This window comes from Echeneis naucrates, chromosome 21 (genome assembly GCF_900963305.1).
Source record: "Echeneis naucrates chromosome 21, fEcheNa1.1, whole genome shotgun sequence".
Lineage (NCBI taxonomy): Eukaryota > Metazoa > Chordata > Actinopteri > Carangiformes > Echeneidae > Echeneis > Echeneis naucrates.
Window position 1 is genome coordinate 4,402,081 of NC_042531.1, and position 26,457 is coordinate 4,428,537.

The following is a 26,457-nucleotide window of genomic DNA, read 5'->3' on the forward strand; positions in this document are numbered from 1 at the left end:
ACCGCTTTAAAATCAGGCCCCAGAAACAGCTGTCTGGTCACTGCAACGAGTCCAAGTTCATTATAAAGTCCCATCGAAAAAACAATAAATAAACAACAAAAAACAAACAACAATAAGCAATTTACACAAACAGCCTTAAGGGCTCGGCTGGTAACAGATTGAAACGACTCCTTAACCTTCCAACGGGACCATTTCTTAGAGTCCCCATCTGCATAAATACACAAACACACCCCCCAATTAAATGCATCAGATTAATATGTGTATACAGTTTACAGACTTACACTGTTAGACTTTCTATCGTGCTGCGGGGAGGACAGAGGCTGGAGGAGAGGAGGATAAAACTGTCAAAACAAGGCCCTCTTCTCTGCAGAGAAACAGAACAGATCAGCATTAACCAACACTTGATCAATTTGACCTTCCTGCAGGCCCATTTTCTAAATGCCAATGTAATCATTTGAAGCGCTCCCAACTTTAAACCATCTGGTCAAACTCATCTCTAGCTGCCACTTCTCGTGTCCCTTTGTGAATTTTGTTCAAAACGGTCTCAGGTCAGAAGTTCCCATCAGCTTCGATGGTACCAGCTGATCAGATCCGAGGACAGAATCATTTCAAAGATGAGGCAGCTTTTACTTCACACAATCACAGATACTAATTGAAACCAGACTGATGTCCTCAGCATCAAAACTCTCCCTCCCTGAGTATGAGATCATCCCCAGCTGCTCCAGCAGGGGGAGGGAACTAAACACACACTTAATGGAAGATTTAAAAACAGTGAGGTCATACCTATAGGTCCTACGTGCCGATCCTGCTCTGCATCCAGAGTCAGTAGAAAGATTTCCTAGAAAGCTGGAGTCCTTTGAGAACTTCCTCCCGTCCTGCTGCAGGATGTTGTGTGACAATGATTCTGCGCTGCCAAAAGAACACAACAAATGAGTTCAGGCCCCATCAGAGCGTGATGAAATGTACTCCTTAAAGACAGTCAGTGATACGGATGTAAACAACGTGACGGGGGGGGTTTAATTGCACTAAATTATTGTAGTTGTATTTTAATTCACAGACCAGTGATTTCACGTATGATCAGTTAAGAAAATGTAAAGACTTTTTTTATTTATAATCACGTACTCATTTCCAACATTAAAGAGGAATTCTGTTTACACATCACGAACACTTTACTTTACCGGACTGTAAATAAAGATGGCTGCGTCGTTTTGAAGGTCTCCGAAGTTCAGAATGCCCCGTTGTTTCCTGACTCCAAAAACAGACGAGCTCTACGTGTGGAGCCAAAGCTTTGGGGCCACCTGGGCTGGTGTAAGCGTCACCTCCCTCACCAAAGCTTTACTGAAAGTGGATGACTTATAAAAAATGTATCGTGGTGACATTTGTGATGGAGTAAAACAGCTCTGGAGAACAAAACCATTTTTTTTTTTTTTTTTGGTACCAGGCTGTACGCACGCTTATCTCCGTTGTAAACTGGGTGTCAGTGAGAATTGGCTCACTTTTGATGCCAGCCATTGAAATTACTGCAGTTTTTCGCACTTCAATTGCTCAGTCTCAGAAGTGGCTACTTGGCTCAGGTCAAATCCAACTGTGCATCAGTCCACTCAAGGCGGTAAAAGTCATGGACCTGAATCCACCGACCTGAGCAAAGCGCAGCTTTAAATAAGGAAACTGCTCCTGTGGAAGGTCTTGAACTGCATATTCCCTAAATGTCAGCAATACATCATGCAGGAGTCCTTTGATAGGCTGATTGCTCTCCGGTCAGCAGGCAGGCCTGAAATGGAGATTTTAATAAAAGTAAATGTTATATAGGTTATGTGCAGAGTAATGACAGCACTACAGACTCTTTCTAGACACTTGAACTTGTTCAGCGGTGATTACGAAAGGAATCCAGACATAGAGATAAAGTTCTCACCAACTGCAGCTTTTTTAGAGAGCAAATAATGGCCGCAAAATTAACTGCAGCCACAAGAAAGGCTGAGTGCTGAATAAGGAGCTCAGATGTGATAATGGAGGGAAAATAATTAGCTATCTCACAGGCCTCATGTGTGTATTTGGACTATTTTCTGTCAGGTTGGCCCAACAGTTAAATACACCACATGTGAAAGAAAAGGAAAAAGTGTGTGTGTGTGTGTGTGTGTGTAAAATGTGTTTCCATACCTGAGCAAACGGGAACAAATTTTAGTCACATGTTGAACAGCCAATGACAGACCACTGATGGAAATGTGGAAAGATCTATGGGGAAATATTTTACAGCCGCCTTTAGCCTATAAGCAATGAAGTACAGGAGTATTATTCTTAAAATGTTCATTTTAATAAGGTGCTGAAAATATTACAGTCACATTTGCTCTTTTTCCGTTTCACAGAACAAAGACATATATAACCCAAACCCAGGAGATTTGCAGATTGTGAGCTTTAAAACAGGAGACCATGACCTTAGAGTATATATATCTTTACAGACAAAAATAGAGTCACAGTGTGGAAGAGACGGAGACAGAACACCGGCAATTAAGGCAACACGTCAAAAGGTAAAAGACCTTTTCTGTACAAGGAGAATGAAAATAAAAAAATAAAAAAATCAATCACTGTGAAAGACGTTAATAGTCTCCTAATAACCCACAGGAAATCACATGAAACACCTCTCTTAGCTGCTGTGCAAGATAGACACACAAGAAGAATTCATGGACCAGTTACAGAAAAAAGTTTGTCTCTAAGTGACTTTGTGTGTCTCTTTGTGGTTATGTCCCTCTAGGTATGGAGCAAATTTTTGTCAAAGCTCCGGTTTTGTAAATCAAATGTTAACTTCTTTTCCTTTTTACCTTCAGTTTTTTTTTTTTTTTTTTTTTTTGGGTCAGTAGACTTTAGTTGGCGAAGATACACCTGCTGGTGCTGTGGAGGACGAGCACCTTGGCATTTACAACATAATCCACGTGTATGTACAATAAAATTATCTCCATCAACATCCTGTTGGTGTGAAACTGAGTGCTAACAGTGTTAGTGTTGTGACATTTCCAGTAAATACCGGCAGGCTGCTGACAACAAATGATTAAAAAGTGTAAAAAATAAATGAACAGGGTTCAGTCAGATTAAAATACAAGTCTCTTATAAATTGACACCATTAACAACTTCTGAGATGTGACTGTGGAACAGTTCAAACTGAAAAAAGTGCGAGCTCATCCAATCCAAGGCCATGTTGTAGCTGGCATCAAATCATAAATCTAGATTCTTTTTTGCATAATATTTATCTCGAGAGAGTGATTAAACTTAACCTAAGTGCCTGCCTCTCAACGACAGCAGTACCTCAGGCCACTTTATGGTGTCGGGCCAATTGCAGCCCGCAGGTTGGAGCAGCACTAAACCACCAGGAGGTCGCCGGTTCATCCGTGACTCAGCCCAGCCAGGCCTGCTGATTGGCTGATGACGTTCTCCCTTTATCATCCTTCATTACCTCTTGAGGAGATGACACTTGGAGCTGATCCGGAGTCAGTGACATCCAGCTTGTGAGCTTTCAGCGTTCATGTTATTCTAGAGACTATCAAGGAAAGCGAACAGAGCAGCTTCAGGCGGGCCACGCTGACGACATCTGTAAACAATGAGAGCTAACAGTCCATCATGCCGTGCCTGGTTAAAAAAATTAAACCGTTCACAAACGTTTGTTTACATACAAACAGACTGACATAAAAACAGGTAATGATGTTTTGGAGACATACGGCATTGAAATGATCACACAAAGAGTAAACATTTGAAGTAGAACTGCGCTGTGATTCTTCTCAGCAGCCATACAACTGCAATCCATCATCATCGTTACCAATTTATATACATTTACACCCTTAAAATCTTAGCATCTTAAGAGTGTGGGTTTTTTTTCCAGTTTCCCTTGACGTCCTTTATCCCTTCTGCTTTGTGCAACAATAATTACTTAGTCCCTTGAAGTTGTCCCGCTTTTCTTTTTCCACCTTCAGTATCACACGGAGACAAAGACGTCCAAGTAGAGTCGGTCGTAAGACTCCCTGAAGAAGAGGATGAGGACGAGGCTGAAGAGACAGGAGCCCGTTAGACACCAGTTGAGCCATGACAGCTCTGAAGGAAGGAGAGAGGAAAAAACAAGAGACATATTTGTGGTTAGATTTTAAGCACTCTCGCTCACACCAGAAGACAGAGTATTCAGTGTCCTGAAGAGTTATTTATTTTGTATTTGCTTGGCTTTTTTTTTTTTTCCTTTTACTTCTATTATCTTATTCTTTTGCTTTTCCTTTGCTTCCTAATAAAACTATGTTGCCAAAAGTCTGCGGAGACAAATTGTAACCGAAAAAAAAAAAAAGAGTGTGCCTCCATCAATTTTGTGAAAACGGCTGGTGCTCCCGGTTTTCAACATGACAGCATCTCTGTTAAAGGAACGGCTTTCCTCCTTGACCGGTCTGGACACAGCCCTGACCAACTTTGACTGCAGACCAGATGTCAGCGTTAGACCTCACTAATACCCCTGTGGCAGAATCTGGTGAATAACAAAAACTGGATGCGATGAATGCTCATGGTTTTAAAAATGACTTGCTCAACAATCACGTCGGTGTGCGGGGTTGTCCTCTGGCCTACAGTCATTAAGTGTGCCCCTAATTACAGTGGTGTAGAGGTGAATATTAAGTAAAACCCAAAATACATTTAAAGCTCATGTAGATAACATTCGTTAAAGTGGAATCAGGCACATTAAAAACTTAAATGCACATATGCAAACATTAGCTGTTGCACTCATTAAAAATAAGATAAAATCTGGACTGAAAATAACCGCTGATTTGACCTTGGCCTCAGCACCAGGCCCCGGTGTGTCACCAGATTTTGTCCCATAATGAAATATAAATCATGCAAAATAATGAGAGTAGGTATGAAGTGACACTGAATAATTTATAATCATATAGGACTAATGGCTAATCAATAAGAATTCCAGACACACGAAATAGGAAATAAGAAGAGCTGTCTTTCGTGATGATTTTGAATAATTCAATGACACTGGCAGTGTTCCCCATTATCACTGACCTACACTTGAACCTAAACATGGTGCAGAACGAGGTGTTCTATTTTCTCAGCTCGGTTCAAGCTCCATTAACCACAGGAAAGGTGCTTCGGCTGTCTGCAACAATGCAGAATCGGGTGGCAGACTGGAAGCTCGCAACTGCACTGTACCGCTGGGATGTTGACTCATTAGCACACAGACATCTTCTCCTTGTTTTCAGCCTCTGTGATGCAGAAACTCAAGACTTTCTTCCTGCACAGCCCACAATCACATCTGACTGAAGGCCATTCTCAAAAATCAATAAATGTGTTTCTTTGTGTTTCGAGGGCATGAAGTCGCTCCCACTGTGAAGCCATCCCGCTTCAGTCCTGGCAGAAACATTAGGCAGAGCCTATGCATCATGGCAGCGTCAGCATCTCAGTCAGGTAGCAGTAAAGACACTGCCCAGGTCCTGATAACAAGCCGGACTAAATATAAAGTAATCAGTTTGTATACGCAGCAGGGCTTTGTGAGCAGCAATGTGTTTCAACTCACGTTGACTCCACTTCCAGTCTTTTTTTGTCTGAGAGGCTTTTTATGGTGCCAATCAGCTGCCCTGGCTCAAAGAGGACCGGATCAATGCTTGAAGAGATTGATGCCTCAGAGTACACAATATAGCCTCTCCGCAGTAAATTATGAGGTTTGGCTCTAAGACACGAACCTTAATTCTTCACCTTGGCCGTGAAGAGAAAGAATGTGGGGTAAGAGGTGTGAAGATGAGCGTCAAGGATAAATTGAAGTAAAAGAAAGGTGAAGAAGGTGCTTGAGAGCAGAGGGAGATGAGGGATTGGATGAGGGTGTTTGCAGTATGGTGTCGAGACTTCCGAAGCAGCCTCATTAATCAGGAGTGTGTGAGCCGGACAGGGGGAGACCCGGCGTGGAGACGGGTTAATGGAGTTGTGTTTATCTGACCTAAAGTCTTCTCCGTCAAACTCTCTAATTTTCTCACATGTATGCCCAGCCGAAGACTTGTCCATTTAAAGTTGGATACACACAGCCGTTTTGGATGGTTGTTTGGCCATGCAGTCTGAGAAGAATGCTAAGGTGCCTCAGAGTAATTCAACCCCCCCGCCCCATCTCAGAGGACATAGAAAGTAAAGTTTGGAGGAAATACAGATGAAGTTGGGCCAAACAGTAAACAGAAGGGAGGGGGACTGAGGAGGAGGATGAGGATGAAGGGAAAAGATTAGAGCAAATAGGATGAAAGGAAAGAGAGAAGGATGAAGTCACTTTGTTCTGCTTCTGGAGTCTGCTCTGCTCACCGGTTTGCTTTAAAGTTGATTATCAGATTTTAATGATCATTACTTAAAGGACAGACATATCTGGCTGTGTAGCAGCCCTTTAAACTTTCCTGTAATGAAGTGAGCAGCGACAGATTTCTAGGTTGAGCACTGAAGGTGACTGCACTTGCTCTAAAAAACCTGAGATGCTCAGCCTAATAAAAATCGCTTCTTCAAAATCCTTTGTCATAAATACGCATTTATTTTTCATGGTGTCCTTCCATGGTGTCACTTGTTTGAATTATTCAAAGATTGGATTTTATTGAACTTTTTAAATAACTTAAGGAGTTATTGAAATTGATTTTTATTTGCAAATGTGACTGTTAATGCCTTGTGGCAAGTTTTGTCTATTCACACAGATTTTTTTTTTTTTTAACTGGACGCAGTCTCAGGCAACAGGTCTGATGGTCACTGCTACCGGGATCACGGTGACCGTGCGAATATGTTCAGAGGACATCAGCGGGCTCATCGGACATCGTCTCCACAGCTTATTGGTGTATTAGTCAGTGTCAGCAGAGCTGTGCCGCAGATGACGGCAGAGACGGGGTCGACAGGCATCTTACGGCATTAACTAGACGTAATTGAGGTCAATGCATCCTTGTAATTAATGCGGCGCAGTTCTCCTTTACCGCTGTGGCCTTCACTTGAGGAGACGGAGGTCACAGATGAAGATACAGAAACAAGCATTGTCTGCAGGAATTATTTCTCTGTGCTGAATAATTTCTGCTTCCTCCAATGCACGACAGAAACTCACAACTCAACACCTTCTCTCCCTCCCTACCTTCTGCATAAAACCTTTAAGACTATTTTGCCCCTCAATCTGCTGCTTTGTATTGCACCCAAAGCTAAGTGACACAAACACACAGCAGGTGAAATTGAAAGAGAACGACAAGCATAGATTTATGGCTTGGAGGCTCCAGTCATGTTTCTGAACTGCATGGCTCAGAGACTGATTTCTGATTTTAAACATAAAAATAGTCAAGAGGCCAGATAGGGCTCATTGAACCAAGACCAGGCGCTCATGGATATTAAAATGGACACAGGGCTTAATTCATGAATGTCACTCCGCTCACTAGAAAAAGAAGCCATAATTCAGAGAGCACAACAAGAAATGGGCAGCCGAAAGGAAAACTGGAAAATGAGCTATAGAGTGGAAATAGATGGAAATCTCAAAATTTTCAATATCAAGACTTGAAAGGGTTCTGAAAAGACGAGGCTGCTGCAGAATTTATCAGTTCTGAAGTCTGCATATTATTTACCGCATCCTTTATGGGACAACAGAGAGGAAATTAGAGTCATGAAACGGCCCACTAGAATACCTCTGAGGAGTATTTACATAATCTAATTAATCTTCGCAGGAGCGATCTCTTCAGGAAAACAGCTGATTAACAAACACGACAAGAAACAGGAGCTTCTTTAATTCCCCTGCTGCAGTGATTGGACAACATCAGAGTTTTTGAAATGTCTGTTTTTAAAATGTTAGGTGAGACAAGCTCCAGTGATGACTGGTAGTTAAAACAAGGACAACAATTTATTGGTCAACTTACTGAAGACAGTCAGGGCAGTCGCTGTCAAAGTGATGGACTGGGACAAGCTGGATAGTGTAACACCTTGTGATACTTGTGATGTGACAGGAACAACAGTAAACACTGACATTCATTTCAACCGCTATTGACCACTCTTGGAGAGTAAATGAATAAAGTTTATCCATCATTTCCTCTGTTCCCTGTGGTTATGCAGCAATTACTATACACCCCCCCCAAAAAAAATCATAATTATAGCACACAAGAAGTATAACATTTAAGACTGGAGATAATTATTATTTTTTAGAATTGTCAGCACGTCGTATGAAAACATAAATACCAACAATTAGCTGATCACACTAAGAGGCATTGTCTGTGTTAGTCCTTGGTGCCATAGAAATCTACGATGAGCTCTGTGAGTAGAAGAGTTGGTGCCTGCAGAAAGTTCTGTTACTATATTGTTGGAAAAGTATGTGATTTATCTACAACGTAGTTATCTGCAAACCCGAATGTACGGTGCCTGCAGCGGTGCAAACTTTCAATCCATCACAGCCTATTAGGCAACTACAGGTTGGGGAGTGAAAAGAGGAGCAGCAAAAATCTCCCATCATCCCAGCTTGATCTTGTCTGCAGCTGTCACAAAGAAGTTGTCAGGATCCATCTCAGCACATCAGACGCTTGCTTGGCTCACTCAAGCACATATGCACACAAGATACACATACTTGTGCGCCCACAGAGGACATGTTAAGTGCACAGCTAAACACAAAATGTGGAACACTAAGATGCATGCAGTTTCAAACACACCTGACACTACCATCATTCAGCATTGCAAACAGAAGAGTCAAGCAGAGGATCTAACATGTATTTTTTATGAGCTCTTCTATGATTTTGAGTGAGTGAGAATGTGATTTTGTGTGTGTGTGTGTTGGCCTGCAGCTGCTCTATCTATGATCTGTCTATCATCACTTCCTATACTGCTGTCTAACTTATGATTCATCGCCCTGCTGACACACTACTGATTCTGAGAGCATACAAAGTACATTACTTGTCATCTGAATCATTTTTGTTTATGTTATTGGTCAAATATTGTTGTTGTTTACTGTGACTATAACTAAACCAACCTTTAACTGATCAGTGTAATATCACTCCAGCTTCATTCTCAGTAATTCAGACATGTGAAACTGAGCCAGACCTGCATCTGCTCTGTACTTCAGTCCATTTGCCAAACTGCAGATCTTTAATAACAGCTTTTAGGTTCATTCAAACTCAATTTCTGAAGTGAATAATGTCAATATCCTCACAAATATTGACCTTAAGAATGAAATTAACTACAGCTAAAGACAGAAATGATCCATCAACTAATTAAATGGTTGATCAGCAAATTTTAAACCCTTGGTATCCATCCAAGAGAGAATTTATCACTGGACTCTGGGAAGTTAAGATGTGCATTTTTCATTATTTTCTTTTTGGAATATGATCCATATTGCACTACCAAAGAAATAATCATTAGTTCTAGCCATGGTAACTTCATCATGGGTTAGTGGTGAATATTATATACCTGCTTTCCATGACAAGGCAAGCTGCTTTCAATCCCTGGCTGTCGCACTTGTTTGTGGCCCCTGAGGGGCAACTGCACCTCCACCCAAACAAGAATCATATTTACCTGCACTAGTGAGGCAACCTACAGGCAGGATCACGATACAGTTGTCAGCCAGCAGCTGTCATTAGCAATCGGAAGGATTTGGCAGAGAAGGATGAAGCTCATGAATATTTATGCGGGTCTGAAAATATATTTCTTATTTACTTAAACAAACAGGGTGGAAGGAGTGTGTGCGTGCGTGTGTGTGTGTGTCAGAGATGGATCTGTCTCTCCAGCAGATTGGTGGTGTGATGCCGCTAAACTTAAATGAAGCATAATGAAACCAAAGACAGATGAGCAAAGATCAGCGTGAAGACACACACACAAAACGTTAACATATTCCTGAGTAAATACAAACATACACACAAAACGCACGCATGCGCGCGCACACACGGATCGCTCTCTGAGTTCAGTTCGCTTATGAATTCACTTTTCTTTGTGAAAACCACAAAGGCAGAAGAAAAGCAGATGACATGCTGGCCTGTCTGCTGTGGCCACAAATCAATCATCAGATTCATGCCAGGCAGTGAACTGAAAATAAATCTGAGGCTAAATTACAGTAGGATGCTGTCTTTGTGCTGAATACATTGATTACAGCGGAACCTAATTCACCCGCTGTCCACATTTTATTGGCAGCATTCACGAGGCTTCAAATAGATTTTTGGAAACAATGGAGGCTGTGGCTTTCAGGAGGGGAGAGAAACCCGCAGGGCAAAGAAATCCTCTGAATGGAGAACATTCAGACATTTTCCATTGACAAAAATCAGAACTAGAGAGGAAATATTTACGTGGCCTAGCCTAAACCCACGAATAGCCACGAATGGTCATAGAAGATAAATAAACGCCTTTCAAAACGTTAGTGCCCCAACAGGGATTTTAACTGTGCTGCTGTCTTACCTGTGCAGTAAAAGGTAAGAAAGAAGAGGAGCAGGCCGGTGAACAGGTTGCCAAGGAAAGTGACCACTCCGCAGGTGATGCCTTCAGGGACTGGGTACACTGTTTCGATGAAGAGCTCAAAGAATATTGGCACACTGCTGTTGATAAAAATGCCCACCAGGATGCAGGAAGTGTACAGGATGGCTGTGAGAGAGCAAAAGAACCAAAAAATAAACAAACAAACAAACAAACACAAAAAAACAATAAATTGAAGTTTAACCTGGGACATTTGATGTTATTGGGCATCAAATTCAATCTTAGCAACTGTTAGAAAAACATGGCACAGTAGCCATGATTAATGCCACATTCAAAAGGTTCCTACAGTGCCATTTGTTCTCCACAGCACTGAGATTTATGATGAGCCCTTATCCCAGAGCATTTTATTTAGAATGCCATCCCTGAAGGTGGCAATTTACTGGAAAGAAAACTAAAACACTAAAGGCATTTTGATGAAAAATGCCAAGTTTGCAACCCAAACAATATAACACCTCTCCTCCCAAGTCCACCACTCCTTCCACCTGGTCTGCAGTATAACCAAATAAATCAAATTTGGCAGGTTTGTGTGTTTCTGGCTTACTCCATCTGTTCATATTGAACTCCTATTTCAAGATCTCAATTATATAAAGGATCAGCTTAAACCTCAAGGTACCCACTAGTGCATTTCTCTGTACTTGTGAAACTTGACTTGAGTAAAGATGACATTTAATGTATCAAAGAAGCCTGAAGTCCTAAATGTTCAATCTTTTCTCAAAACAAGCAGCCGTATAAGATTATCAGCTGAACAAACGGACTCTTTGTTGTCAACACTTATTCCTACAAAACTAAATGGGAGCTTGGAAGCATCCAACTTAGCAATATATAATAAATAAGATAAGATTATTTAAAATAAAATAACATCAGCAACTACTATGAAAAATAAAAACCATAACACACACACACAAAACCCCCGGGGAAACATTAAAATAAATAAATAAAAAGTTTAAAATAATGGCTAAAATTATCTTAATTTATTGTCTGTAATCAAATAAGACATATGCAGGGTTCTAGATTTTACTAGGCCTTAGGATACAGCAAACAAGTATCGATATTTGACACCCAGCCCTACTTCTAACTCTGCCAGACGGGGAGTAAAGTTCCTCCTTATGCAAAGCGTGTCATCAGCAGTTTTTATGGCTCTGTGACAGCAATTCAATTTGAATTTCACTTTCTTTTGCAATACATAGTTGTTATTAGTTTACTTGCACACTCAGCATGAAGATGTAAATAATTCAACAGATTCAACAACATATCAAAACATGATTTCTTATTCTTTTGCCAAAATGCGCAGTGGCCCATTGAGTGCACAGCTTGTCTCACAAGCTCCTCAGGCTTGACAAGAGTGTTGCTGGTTTAATTAGTGCAGTATTGGCTTATCGCTACAACAAACAGCATTTCATTGACAGATAAGTGTGCGTGTGGATGGTTATGTTTGCACACTAATCAAAGAGTGCTCGGTATGTTTGGCCATCTCAGGACCTAGTCTCAGATGTAGTCTTCTGGCTGGTACTAAAAGTAAAATGCGTGATCGCGTATTAGAGGGGATGTGCGGTGAGATTAAGCCATCACCTCTTGAGCTTTGCGGCACCCTCCATCTCCCTTATCACAGCAGATTGGGCCAAATGAGCTTCCCATTAGCCTGCACGTCCCTTTAATCACACTGCCTCTGAGGGCCCTCGCCCGCCTGACTGCCTGTGACAGGGAACCCAGGCGGCATTCGTGTGGCCATCAAACGCTGGCTTCTCCCCTGCTTGTCTTTATTCAACCCTAATGAAGCACTGATATCAAACCCTTAGGAGCCCTTCAACCATTGCACTTTTCCCCTCATGTTATTGAATTAGGCTTTTTGCCACCAGCTCACACACTGTAGTGGATCCCGTAAAGAAATGGGACATGAGATTAGCACAGTGGGAGAACAGGGGACACAACCTCACCGGCCTCAAGTGCCGACTGTGTTTTTCAATACATTATATCATGTTATAATTAAGGATTAAACATGTACGTATTTAGGGATACAACTAATCACAATAATTAGGGTCACTATTAATTAATCTGCAGTTTATTTTCCTGATTTAGACAATGGCAGACCTCAACGTGCACATCATTTCCCATGGGCCTCATTTTAGATTGTCTCCCACTGTCAGCTTTGTAACAAAGTCAAAAATAATAATTTTCTTTGCAGCTACATTAGAAAAGCATATTTGAGCAACCTAAATGAAGATGATAATGCAAAAATTAAGTCTAGTATTTGCATGTGCCTTCTTATACTTGGGACAGCACGTGTCAGGTATTGACTTGCTGCTTTGAATAATGTGGATTTCATTTAGAATGTCAAGGACTTAAGATAGGATGACAGCTAATTACTGACTTTATCATTCCAGAGACTGGTCAGTTGTCAGCACAAAAACTGCAGATTACAACGATTTATCTGTGCTACTAACCATCCCCCACTGGGATAATGAGGGTTTTGGCAGATTTTGCTGCAGTATCACGCCACCCCTGTGTACAATGTGCCAGGTGGATGAACAAGGTTGGAGCCTGGCTGCTGCTACAGACTGCCAGCGTCTCAAATAAGAGGACACAAGACAGAAAGAGAGCAATGGCTGGTGAATGATGCATGATGATGGAAAGAATCAATGGCTTTGAACAACATGCTGGTATGTCTTTTTGTTTAGCTTAGAGAACGTGCATGAATATTGTGAATCTAGTGCAACAATTAAGTTAATTTAATTATTTTACATTTGCACTATTGGCTGTGGTTTTTTAAATTTCTCATAATCTTTTAAAGTACTTTTAATCAGGAGCAGTGCTCTTTATTTATTTGTAATCTGTACAATGAATGACAATAATTTCTATTCTAGTCAATCAGATGGAATCAAGAGCCTACACAAACAAACTAATCTATTTGTACAAAGCTGCACACAGAGAGGAAATACACCTGGGGTCTGGCTCATTGCAAATGCATATAATAATTCTGTGTGAACTGTCCCACCTTTGGCAAATCTCTCTGAACAGCCCACTGAGCACATTTTGGCTCTGGGGTATATCAGAGCCTCCCAGCTGCATCAGCTGTATGACAGTGTCACCTTGGACCCACCTGTAGTAGAGGGAAGGTGTGTGAGCCTGCTCAGACAGGTGAGCGTGAACCAGGTCGATGCCAGAGAGGCTCCTGCAAGCATCAGTACAAGGATGAGCTTCAGCATCCCCCGAATAGAGTCTGCAAACCTGGGTGTGAAGGGTAGAGGACATCAATATTTTTATTTAAAAAATAACATTGAGTATTACATATTCAAGACGTTCATCTGAAAAAAACAGCAGGACAAAAAGGAAACATGATTATTGAAGTGAGCACTGACAGCATCTTGTGGAAAAGAGGCATCCTTCGTAAACACAATGAGTAGCAATGCAATTTTTCAATGTCTGTTTCTTCTGCGACTTCTGCCACAATCTATTACTGGAGACAAGCACTGTTGCAGAGAAACTAGATCATTTCCCTCACCCACTGATTTCTGTGTACGTCAGTTGCACTTGTCATTACAGAAGCAGACACTACTTCAAGGTTTGATTCAATTAGTCTCACCAGCTAAACAGAGACTTGCAATGTGCATTATTTTATATTGTGGAAGACAGAGCATTTGGTCATTCTGAAACTCTCTTGAGCATTGTGGTTTCTCTTTGTAGCCCTTTCTAAACCTTCATAGTTCATTAACTCCTATCCACTCCTCTGGGTGTGTATGTGTATGCCTGTGAAGAGATTAGATGGAGCTAGAGAAGTCTGTAGTGAAGACAGACACTAATTGCTTTTGTTTTGTTGCGCACAGACGAACTGCTTGAGGAAAGAGGGCTGAACCTGACAATGAACCTAATGCAAGAGTGAAAAAGAAGTGCTGGAAATGGCTGATTAGTTCAGCTAGGTTGTGAAGTTCTGTCAGTGTGCTTAGGGCCAGGGGGATAAGGGAAATCACCCGTTGGTCAGATAATGAGAACATCTCCACTCAGAACATCCTGGGATGGCTTTTTTAGATGACATGAATAACTCCTGTGGTTTTGTGGGCTGTCATTCACAGCCTCAACATATTGCCTCTGTGTTTGCAGGACATCCTCAACATTCTGTATTCCTAACTGCGGACTTCAAACAACTTGGAAAGAATTTAGAGCTACCCCTTAGAGCTAAGGGGTATAATTCCTCCTTTTCTGATAAACAGATCTGAAGCTGTCATATTTATGATTTAAAAAAAATGAGCCGGGTGCACTGGAAGAGGCAGACAGTTTGAGTTCCAAGCCACTACACAGAGATGTCTAGTTTCTCTGCCCACAGCTACACCCCTCAAATCTCCATCACCCATCTGCCACTGACTGGCTCATATCCACAGCCCTTCAGCCTTCCCCCCTGGTGCCAGAAAGGGACGAAATCCTTCGCCTGCACCCAGCTAAATCTCTTTGCATAGAGGATCACAGGCTACTCCCCTGCATCAATTCCAATCGATCCTCCGGGCAGAAATGCCATAAGTAGTTTTTTTTTTTCCTTCCCCCCCATACCCAAGCTCCAATGGCCTCTGAGTCCACTTGATAAAGAACTTGGTCACTGATTGCCAGAATGAGCCAGGTGCGAGATAGTTTCAATTAAACTAATATAGGTGAGCAGCGTTTGGCCCTGGAACGCCACTGGCTTACATCCGATCAGCAAAGCTCAACATCCTGGTGTGAAAAGTTTTGTTTTTGAAGGGCAAGGCCATAACGGTCTGTGTTTTTCTATTGCTCTGTTTTAAATGTTCCCAAACTTATCTTTAAAAACATTAGAAATTATTGAAAACTTCTCAGTCCTTAATGTTTAATCATTGTCATTAAAACAAAGTGTACTGAGAAAAATGGAGATTTGGCCTCGATTTTAATATGGGTCAAATACAGGCCACCCACACAGCAAGTGGGCGCTTTTTGTTGGTTTCAGTGTTTCCATAGAACTTGTTGACAGCAAGACTAAAACATATTTATTTGGAATTATACTGAATGCTTCTCTCCAGTAAAAGTAATTGAAAACCTTTGTTACATGACTAAAAGAGGGTCATGTCATCTTGTAAGGCAATGTCGGAATTAAAAGCGCATCTTTTACACGCCAAACGTGATCTATTGGCCATAAAGATAACATCATTTAAGTCATGTAGAATCAGATTCCATTTTCTGCTCTCCTAGTGCCTGCGGCGTATGATGAATATCAGTGTGGTGTTATCATTTAGGCCTGTTTATATTTTTAGTAAGGGGCATGCACCAAATAAAGAAATAGATGTAGATGGCGTAAGATGGCAATCATGGATTTTCAGGTAAAACAAATGAGAATATAGTTGATACTCATTTGTGTTTGCTCTATCTCATCTCATTAACCTGGAGTATTGTCTGGCTCAGACCTTTGTGATGTGAAGGAGGATAAACCAGCTCTGTTTTCTTAGAGCTCCCCCTCCCTCGCTCCCTTTCCCCTGCTTTACCGGGCTAGTAATGGGAAGATAATGAGGGACCTTGTTAGTTATTTTTCCCCCCTTCTCAATCCGTATGAAATAATATACAGAAAAAAATGCTGCTGCTTTCCAATCAGCTCCTGACTGGGCCATAAAATTAAAACAGTTGGCAGATTTTGATCAAATGTTTCCATGATGGGTGCAGCATCCACCAGCAGCATTAACTGAAGCTGCTGTATTACGATGCTTGCCACTCAGCTATCCACCAGAAAGGCGCAGGCAGTGAAATACTTGCATGCAGCCAATGTTTGTTGGCAAAGGGCAGATGCGGCTCCCCCAAGAAATGTAACTTTGCGGAAGGGTAAGCTATTTAAAATGTGAAATTGCAACACAAAAAACTATTTAAAATGGGGGAATTTTCCGCCCCCTGAGGCAACCTGGGCTCAGAATTGGCTTAGGACTGTGCTAGCTGGAAGGAGAGGGACAGCTAGTGGCGAATAAAAACTCGCATTTTGACATTAACATCTTAAGGGCTTTTAGTGGCTGGGACAAGGGACAAAGACTGCTCTCTGCTCAGTTCATTACCACTGGCTTTCCGAGGAATGTATTTAATGACGCCATGTTCCAGCAGGATGGAGGAGGAGAGGGAGAAGGCAAAAAGAGACAGCATTTAGTTTTATGGGGTTAGAGGAATAAAGAAGAAGGATGCCATTTAGTTATATCTGTTTCTGTTGTTTTTCAACATGGCTCTAATCAAAGTACTGTAGCGAGATTGCATCTGCAGGCTCATTTCCCAATGGACATCATAATGAAAGGGGAGATGTGAATAGAAAAACTGATGTTACCAAATGAGAATGCCTTCTTCCTATTTTCCATTACCCAGGAATGGCAGCAACAAGTTATAGGTGGTTATCATCTCAATTATGCTCTAGCTTTGCATTTTTACCCAAATATAAATGTAAATCATGTCAGCTTATACTGAAATGGCAAAAAGAAAAAAGTGTAATTTCAAATATTAGTAATGGTAATAATACAATGACTATGTATGAAAAATTGAAGTTTTGGTTTTGCAGTCGTGAAGCTTTATCACACAACTAAAAACAAAACGTTTCAGAAACAGTTTTTCCAATCAATACATCCATCACTGCTTTTTAAACATAAAATAAAAGTCCCGTCTCTAACTTTAGTTTATGAGATGACTTTGGATCAGTAAATAACAATGAGAACAATATCTTGTGCAGGAATTAGGGTTTGCCTAATTAACAGGCAGCATTAAAGAGCTGCAATCAAATCACTCCAGATTCTTGTTGAGGATAAATTCAAACCTGACCCCCAAACCAATCTGAGCAGAACAGTGGCACATAGAACAAATGACATTGAGCCAATTGTTGAATCTGAATTTCATTTAACTATCAAATGTAGCACTAAAGAGCGAGCATCTAATCCATCTGTCTATGGCCACGTGATCAACACCAATAACTCAACAGCTACGTTTACATACACTCATCTCATGCTGCAAACAGCTTCATTGATTAACAGTTGGAGTTATGGGCTCATTTTAGTGATTACAACTTAAAGAAAACAGTCAGCCGGCCTGGAACTGCTGATTGGGCCTCAGCTTACAGCTAACATATATCCTTCAGAGCAAGAATGAATTCCCTGCTTCTGCAGACTCCACACTTTGTCTTCGCAATGTAGCTCCCTATTCATCACGGCAGGTGAAGTGGCAAATGCATTAGCATCTATTCGCCTCACTCTATCACAGTGTCGTTGGATTCATATCATATATTAAGAGAGAGTAAATCCGATGAAGGGAGTAAGAGGGAGAACCACCCCACTTTAAGTCAAGTCAACTTTACGATGGAATTGGTTATTTATTAGGTTATGAATAGTGCAGTCATCTTTGTGTCAAAGAGACCAGAGCTATTCCACCGTGAGGAAGGTCCGAATGGTGCTAGTTCCTAATCTTGTTTTCCAGCTTGTGAAATCACAGGCAACGCTATCACACAGTGAGTGAATTGAAAACTTGCAGGAATTACAGGACAGTTCGTTCCATCTTTTATGCTACATTGCACATTCATGACATGAACAGGTGGTTTTAATATAAAAAGCTGTTGAGGTCCAAATGGAGCTGATGGCAAAGTAGAATGGAATCATTTTTGGTACCATAACCTGTTACAGGTACCGCAAATCTATGAATTTAATTTAGATTTTTTTTCTTCTTATTTGGGAAAACTGTTTTACCAAAAAAAAGGGGAGGAAAAACGAGAGTGGCAGCAGTGAAAGTACATATATTTTCTGAAGTCATTGTAATCACTGCCAGACCCCTCAGATTTACACCTCTTTTTTATTTTCACAGCTAGAAGTTTGGAGCTGCTGCTCTACACTACTTTATTGAAGAGTTACTTCTTCACAGTTGCTTGAATGAATACAGTTTCTTACCTCTAAAGTACATTTCCATTGTAATTTTGCTGATAGAATGTTTCCTTTATATTTTGTGCACTAATTCCATCAAGTGTTTTTTCCCATAAATGCAGCACTGTGGGTCGGGCATGTTCAGAGAAAGAAGTGTGCAGCTATAAGTATCATATGCATTTGAGACCCGATAACTTAGATTTGGACGTGGTCTGGGCCAAATGTGGTCACATTCTTTTAGCAGGGTGAATGGATCCTGGGCCACACTGAAGGATGACCTTCAACCATATGTATGTGCCAATGTGGGTGGTGCCTGTAGAAATGTAATCCAAACTGGGTTTAAACTGATGTTCTACCTGTGATCGGATAACAAGTCTGAGCTAGTCCTCTAGGTCTGAGCAAAGGTAAGCACAGAAAGTAGGCAACTTGCTGAAGTGTCTGCTATTTTGACCATCTCAGTAACAACTCTACATCGAGGGCTGCAAGTGTTGCACAGAGAGGGTCTGCAAATACAAATGAGTGGTTACAGTAAATGCCTGTTTTCTAATTTGATGCCTCACTGAGTGCATCAAGTTTTCACTGAGCCGAGTGGCCTGATAATCAGACCGAATTACCATTTTGTTTTCACTTAAACACTGTGAATATTATTGTTGGGGGTCTGTCTGGACCCAGGCGAGTGTGGCGCTATTTACTTTTTTAAAAGTTAGTCATAACAACATGGATGAGAAGGCTACCCAAACCCATGGAGTTTATTTGTTGGAAATGTTAATCAGCAAGTCCATCATAGGAAAGCTCAACATATACACAAGTAACAGCAACATTAATTTAATGGGTGATCTTATCACATAAATTCATGCACACTTTTAAACTGAATTCCATCCTGTGGGCCCACAAAGCGGGACAATAATATCATTGACAAGTCAGGGAATTGCTTACCTGGCCATTGCCACTCCAAACACACATCCACCAACAGTCGACCAGAAACCAATCCAACCTGCATCCACCTGTGTCAGAAAAAGATAATGGGATGGTGGGTTATAAAAAGGAATAAGTAAGAGGAAAAGAAAAGGGATGTGTAGCAAAAAGAAGGTTATTCATTAAACATGCAATGCATGGCTGTACGGACAGAGCTGACCAAGAGTAAGCACCAAGTGTCTGAAGTCTCCTGAGGCCTGTCAGTCAGCGTGTCTGATATATTGTATAGCATATAGTATTTGACTGTCCTTTTTTATTCATCCTGATGAAGGCCAACACATACACTTGGCCGTAAAGTCAGGAGAAACAACATCATGGTCAAGGGAGGCCAAATCTAACACATGCAGACAAAAAAAACAAAAACAATCAGTGTGTTGCACCCAGGCGAGAACATCTCCACATGCCAATGAAGGTGTTTGGTTCCCATCCATCTCCCTGAGGCAATAACTCACATTCAACCAAATTCAACCAGATGGAAGATGTGACAGCAAGAGAGCAGAATCTAAAGTAGGATCTGATGCTTTTTGCTTAATCACACTCTGCGACGACCAGTCAGAAACGTCCATAATGAAGAAAAGTGGACGATCAAAGTTATTAAATGTAAAATGTATTCTGGCTGAGTGAGTGAGTGCCAAAATGTTATTATATTTGATGTAAATTACACTCCCCTGAGTGTTCTGTGTGGGCCAGGCGTAATATGCTGAAAACTTCATCTGTAAGGCATGCATGGCTTGAGGTGAGTTGAAATGCATCTCCCCAGTAAATGATGCAGATTAAAATATTTGATTCACAGACATTTTAAACATCCACAACCCCATTACCCCTATAACTGCAGCTTATTATCCATGTCTCCTGTGTCGCACCAGTGCAAGGGCATCTAAGGCATGTAATGCCACAGCAGTTTGTGCACCAATTTAGGAAGAGAAACATAAATTGCTTGCCAAACCATTTCAATTCTGAGATGCAAATTACTATGTCTCATGTGCAGGTGGAGAGGAAATTAACTGCAATATCCTTAGTGCCTTGGAACCGTGACAAAAAAGGCCAGATTTGAAGTTTAATCATGTCTGCTATATTGTGATTGTGTCAATAAGCTGGAGATGAATAGTGTTAAGATAGCAAGAGCCAGGTCCTAAGGTTCTTGACACATCAACATGTTTGCGATTCTTAATTTTCTCACTGTATCTCTTATTATAAGTCCTTTTAAGCCAATAATCAAAAAGCTTGTCCTTAGCTTCAGTTCAACATGTTATTCCTCCTTCAAGTCACATCACGTAATCCCAGAAAATCTACAAAACAGTCTTCAGCAGAATGAAGTGTTCTGTCTGAAGGCAGAACATGCATTCTGATAAAGTTGCTCTGGAGGTGTGCAAGTGGTTTTGTAGGGGGATTTAAAAAAAAATAAATAAATAAAACAGCAATCATCCTAAAAAGAAGCCAGGTACATTCCATTACACTTCCTTTCTGTGCATTTGAAATGGCTCCTCTCCATTACAGGAACAATTACATATGACTGATGATCGCAGTACAGTGCGTGTTTCCTGAGTCACACTCATTATGGGGATTCTAAGTTCTCTGTTCAATCCTCCTGTCTGCAGGTCTAGCACATTTTCCTCCTGCAGAACTTTCACAGATTCCGACCTCAGCAGTGCAGCATTTGTATAAAATCTTTCACTACCCTACCTTGACAAGAGAAAAACAGTAATTATACACTTTGGCATTGTCAAACCATCTCAGCTTCCTTTTGTGTTGTCCTGATCTTTCCATCACTCATACTTCCTACAATCATAGTCACGTTCAACAGACAACGGCTCACATATTTTTCCCAAACTACACTGTGATGGTTTCAATTGTGTTTTAAACATAGTTAAGAACAATGTTTGATTTTAATTGCAACATAGAACAAGATCAGGTCTTATTTTGGGATGTTTCAAATACATACATGCACATTTTTGGAAACGATTCCTGATATTTTGTCTAATCTTGATACCGGGTAATAGTTTTGGGTGTTGCCTTATATTGCCATTCCTTCATTTCTCCCTCCACACCAGATCATTCCTCCAAATCTCTCCCTCTAGGTTGCTCCATTATTTTCCCTGTGCGCATTTAATTGCTTTCACCGAATTCAGCAGTCTCCTGGTTGCACCCTTTTAAAGAGCCCATGGAGAAACTTAAAAGAGCCTGGCATGCTCTTACTCATTAAGCACTTAACTGGGTGCACGATAATAATATTGGTTAGTTTGTCCCTTTATTCATGCTGCATTATCGTGCTGGAAGTGACCAAGGTGAGACAGTAAACTGGAGCCATTAAGGGATACACACTGTCAGCAACAATACGCTGTGGAATTCAAAGAATGATTTATTGGTATTAAGGGACCCAAATTGTGCCAAGAAAATATTCCCTGCATTATTACCCAACCACAGCAACTTAGACTGTTGACACGCGACAGATTGGTTCCATGGATTCATGCTGCTGATGCCAAATTCTGACCTTACCATCTGCTGCCTCTGCATAAATCCAGTTTCATCAGGCTACCATGCTACATTTATCGCCCTTCAACTGTACAGCTTTGGTAAGTTAGAGCTTACTGCAGCCAGATTTCTCTTCTTTGACTGAGTGGGGTAGAACATGATTTGGTCTTCTCTTGTTGCATCCCATTCATGTAGCAGATTCTGAGGGGCTTTTCTGCTCACCCAACTTGTGTAGTTGAAGTTTTAGCATCAATGAAATCCCTGCTACGTTTCCTATGCCAATTTCAGTCAGCTCACCACATCGAATCCTGCTGTTCCAGGCCTCTGCACATATCTGTCCCTCTGCTCTATGACTAGAGACGTGTCTTAGTACTAGATCAGTTAGTAACAGATAACATATAGTAGACAGCCTTTGTCCGATCCAATGACAACTGTTCCTACTGCCTCACGGCAGCCATGGTCACCTGCTGACTCACTGTCTTTATCTTAAGAGAAGAACCCAGAGGGAATGCTGAAGAACAGCTCAAACAAAAATGCAGCAAAAAGATGGGAGGGCAGGCAGGGACAGAAGGTAAGAGGAAATGAAGAACAAGAGATGGAAATTGACTAAAAATAACCCTGACTGCATAAAGCAGAGGAAGAACAAAGATGTCAACTATTTGGACTTCAAAACAATAAAAACAGCATTCAGTATTTGCAGTACAGGAGTCATTCTTTGAAATGACGATGACAGCATGCAGTAGAAGACCAGCTTCCGTGGAAGGGAGAAGAGATGGAAAGTGAAAAGAGAAGAGGGAGTCCACAAGAAATGGAAAGAAACTTCCTATTAAGGCGCAGAGCTGAAATAAACCATGTTGGATGGAATTCACTGCATCAGATCCCAGGGTGGTCTGTGACACTATTGAAGGGATCATGGCTGGATTCAAATATTGCATTTAGATTTTAAAAAAAAAAGGCATACCTGCTTCCTGCCCTTTTGGTGCTCGGCCTGGCCTGGGTAGATAGTGCTAGCCAGGCGTATGGTTCATATCATAACAGACTGACACAGGGCACACAAACAGAATGACCTCTGCTCCAGTACAACAGAGCTATTATCATTAAAGGAAAGGAGTCCCAAGCTATACACATCTGTTTGTGAGTAAACCTTTGTGTAAACACCCACCTGCAACAAGTTATAGATAAGTATGAGAAAATGTATAGAAAGTATGAAATTGCCCTCTGGCTATCATTTTTTGTACTTTCCTCCAAGGCTCTTTATGTGTATTTAAAATTACCAGACTCATAGCAATTTTCAGGGAGAAGAATAAGAACAAATGGAATGGAGCAAAGCAAAGTGTTCGTACCAGTGTAAATGTAAAGGAGCTAAGGAATTAAAAGAGAAACATTTCGAGCAGCATCTGTCTGCGCTGTTTTTGGATCTGACAGAATCAACAAAGCTGGCAGCAAATAGGAAGGTGGGTGAGCTTAGCCTTCTGATTTGGATCTGTAACGGCATCCTGCACTAAAAAAAAAAAAAAAAGATAGTGCATTCGCTTTATCGCAGTTCAACTTGACTAAAAGAACAAACGTCCCTGCGTCTGAAGAACAAAGAGCATTTTCAGAATTCTTCTGATGGATAAATACGCCTCCATTTCCTCGCATGTAGACACATCGCTCTACTGGTCCATTATTTATTTATTTATTTATTTAGTTCGAACTTTGTACCCATGGGATGTCCTGTAACGTAGCTCACCTCACTTCAGACTTTTATTCTTGACACACTTTTATCTCCTTAACAAGCATGGATAAAAGAAATGTGGAATAGAGGGGGAAAAAAAAAGATCTTTTGAGAGCAAATGAACTCTAAGAACAATTTTGGTATGCACTGTGCTATCTCTTAACAGCAGTATAAAGATAGAGGTGTGACAAGAAGCGTCTCATCCTCCTGCGTGTGATCTCTCAAGAAGTACCTGTCTGGTGATAACCTTGAAAAAAATCCTCCCTTTGTCTTTCGACATACTGCTGTCTTGAGACCTGAAAATTCAAACGACACAGACCATCTTCTCCAGCCTGCACCACATAGCCACCCCCCACTTCACTCAACTTGCCTTCCTCCTGTTTGTCTCAGAGTGAAGATGAAGAGCAGTGATGAATCACAGTTGATTGGGCCCTTCACATAAGATGGACAGACGGGTTGAGTGTGATTAACAATGATTTTACTCTTTTTCCCTTCTTTTGCTTTTCCATTCCTAAAAATGTGGCCAAATCAGTTTTTTTTTTGTCCAGTAAAGAACACTGTTTTTAACTTTAAAGTGTTTTAAAAAAAATGGGAAGAATAAGTTAATAAAGCACTTCAGAAAAGTTCAGCATCTCCAATATTTCAACAATGTGTGCTTTCTGTGTCTTTATTTTAAGGAGCATTGACTGACTCTGAATGAGAGTGATGTCTAAAGTGATAAAGAATTTCTTCAAGACTTAACTGTGGAAAACTTACTGGCTATTTAGCCCATTGTTCATCTGAATGGGCTACCCTTGTGACGAGACCTACAAAAAGCTGGTCCAGTGAAGGTTTTTAGAAATGGGAAAATCAAAGTTAGGAAATAGAATTGCAAGTTCCTCACAAGTACATGATGAGTCTCTTCTTTCTATTCTTGGTTGCAAGGCCTCCACCAAAAGGCTAACCAAGATAAAAATTGAAGAGTCGGGTTGAACTAGTGCTGACCTACTCTGCACAGTTTCACAAAAAAGACCCAAAATAACAGTAATGGCCAAGGATTTTACCCTTTTGATGGAATAGTGTTTGGAATGTCTTTGAACATTTCTTGTAAAAAATGTGCACTGGAGAAAAAAAAAAAAAAAGCTACTACATTCAGAGCTGTTAGCAACCTTGGTGTCTTGATGTTCATTTTATCCAAACCTTAAACATGTTCAAGATGTTATGTCATTCTGTTGTGTGCATGTTTGCCGCCTACCTGACTGACTTTAGCTGGTGTTAGGACCATGTCAAGGACTCCTGACCAGCCGGCAATTACTCCTGTGGGGACTGCGTAGGCCAGCGCTATCATCAGGAACCGCAGGTTACTAAAAGGAGACAAAACCGTAATGTAGATTCAAGATTCAAAACAATTATACTTATGCAAATATGTATAATAAGACCATGAATATCTTCTGTTATAACATCTATCATGATCTAAAATGCTATGAAAGAACAGATGGTAAACTATGCTAGCCTGTATTTATTAACACTAGCCAGTCACTTATGTTCTGTAAAAATAGGTTGTTCAAATCAAGTACAGTTTACATGAACAGCTTCGGTCTGAGATGAAAGAGTGAAAGCAACATAATGAAATTTTTCCTTCCCCGACAGTTCACTGGTGTTTGGAGGCCTGCCATCAGCTCCAGTTCTTTTCACTTGTCTTCACCTCATCGTGCTAACACGCACACACAAACACACTCACTGAAGCACACACAACCTCCTGCTTCTGTCACACAGAAAGATCTCTTCTTATATAGTGCATAGTGACAGAGAGATAAGCAGCAACTCGCACACAGTGAGCAGAGCTGGCAATATAAAGCTGAGGTGTCACATGGGGACATACCTCTGAAACCAAATTTGTGTTTGACAGCACTGTTTACTGAGCCAATTTCAAAACCAATTTATGGTTTTCAGAGAAAATAAGGGGAGAGGATAACAGGTGCTAATTTTAATGCAAAAGAATCCTTTTTCCCTGCTGTGTTCACTTGGATTATTTAAAACATAGGAGAAAAAAAATCTATATTTTTTCATAGTTACTGATTATATTTGGTTTATAAAACATCACACATCACGCGATCTTTAAATTTAAATGACCAAAAGTTTCTAACTAAACATGTTCAATTTACAATGACAAAGTTTTTAGGTCAGTTGATTTTTGCCAATCCATGGCTGTGTATGTAGATATCAGCTGAAGTCAAAACAGCACAATAAAAGATGAAAATAAGCGATGACAAATTGCTTTAGGCTGCAGATATTGTGCTGCAGGCTTTGTTACAGGGTTGTCGGCTAATATCTCATCAGTTTACGGTGTGTAGAACAGGACTAACAACACCGGTGCATACCCACTTACAAACATATCCAGTGTATCAACAAAAAGCTCACAGCTTTAGGATATATCACCCCCCTGCAATCACATGCAAATAGGGATGGTACTATTAACCGATTTTACTACTAACAAGGATTTCAAATGTCATAATTATTCAATCATGGTGGCCAAGTAATACCGAGAGAATACCGAGAAAAGAAAAGCCCAGTGATTACACTCACAGAAAACAGGGGTATTAATGGTGTATTACTGTTGTTCAACCTGCACTGCAGCCCCTGCAGCTGGAACAAAAGGCTCTCAGTAAATCTCCCCAGAATACTCAGTGGTTTTTTGGTTGGCTTTTTTTAAAGCGACAAGAACTAATTAAGAGTTGCTACACAATCTTTATCCACCCAAAAGACAGGTGAAAGCATTAGCGTGGAAGCATTTTAGTTTAAAAATTAAAAATTAAAAATGGGGTCGTTCAGGATGACAGCCACCCAACATGCAAAACCTGCCGAAAGAAAGTTGCAGCCAAAGGGATCAACACATTCAGTTTGGTACAACATTTACATGATCACAATCCAGAGAGACAGCCACAATTTGGTCCATGAAATGAAAACACAACAACACTGTGTGGTATCCGA

The 26,457-nt window shown here is 40.8% G+C and overlaps 1 protein-coding gene across 1 annotated transcript in view; it reads right to left on the reverse strand.

Annotated features, from left to right (window-relative positions):
- Positions 1-2,803: 2,803 nt before the first annotated feature.
- slc49a4 (solute carrier family 49 member 4) overlaps positions 2,804-26,457 on the reverse strand; it is a 41,238-nt gene continuing 17,584 nt past the window's right edge. Inside the window, exons 5-9 of the mRNA XM_029493010.1 lie at positions 24,722-24,830; positions 19,260-19,327; positions 13,556-13,683; positions 10,384-10,566; positions 2,804-4,077 (exon numbers count right to left, since the gene is read on the reverse strand). Coding sequence (XP_029348870.1) covers positions 3,962-4,077; positions 10,384-10,566; positions 13,556-13,683; positions 19,260-19,327; positions 24,722-24,830 — 604 coding nt within the window. The 3' untranslated portion in view covers positions 2,804-3,961. The remainder of the gene's footprint in view (positions 4,078-10,383; positions 10,567-13,555; positions 13,684-19,259; positions 19,328-24,721; positions 24,831-26,457) is intronic.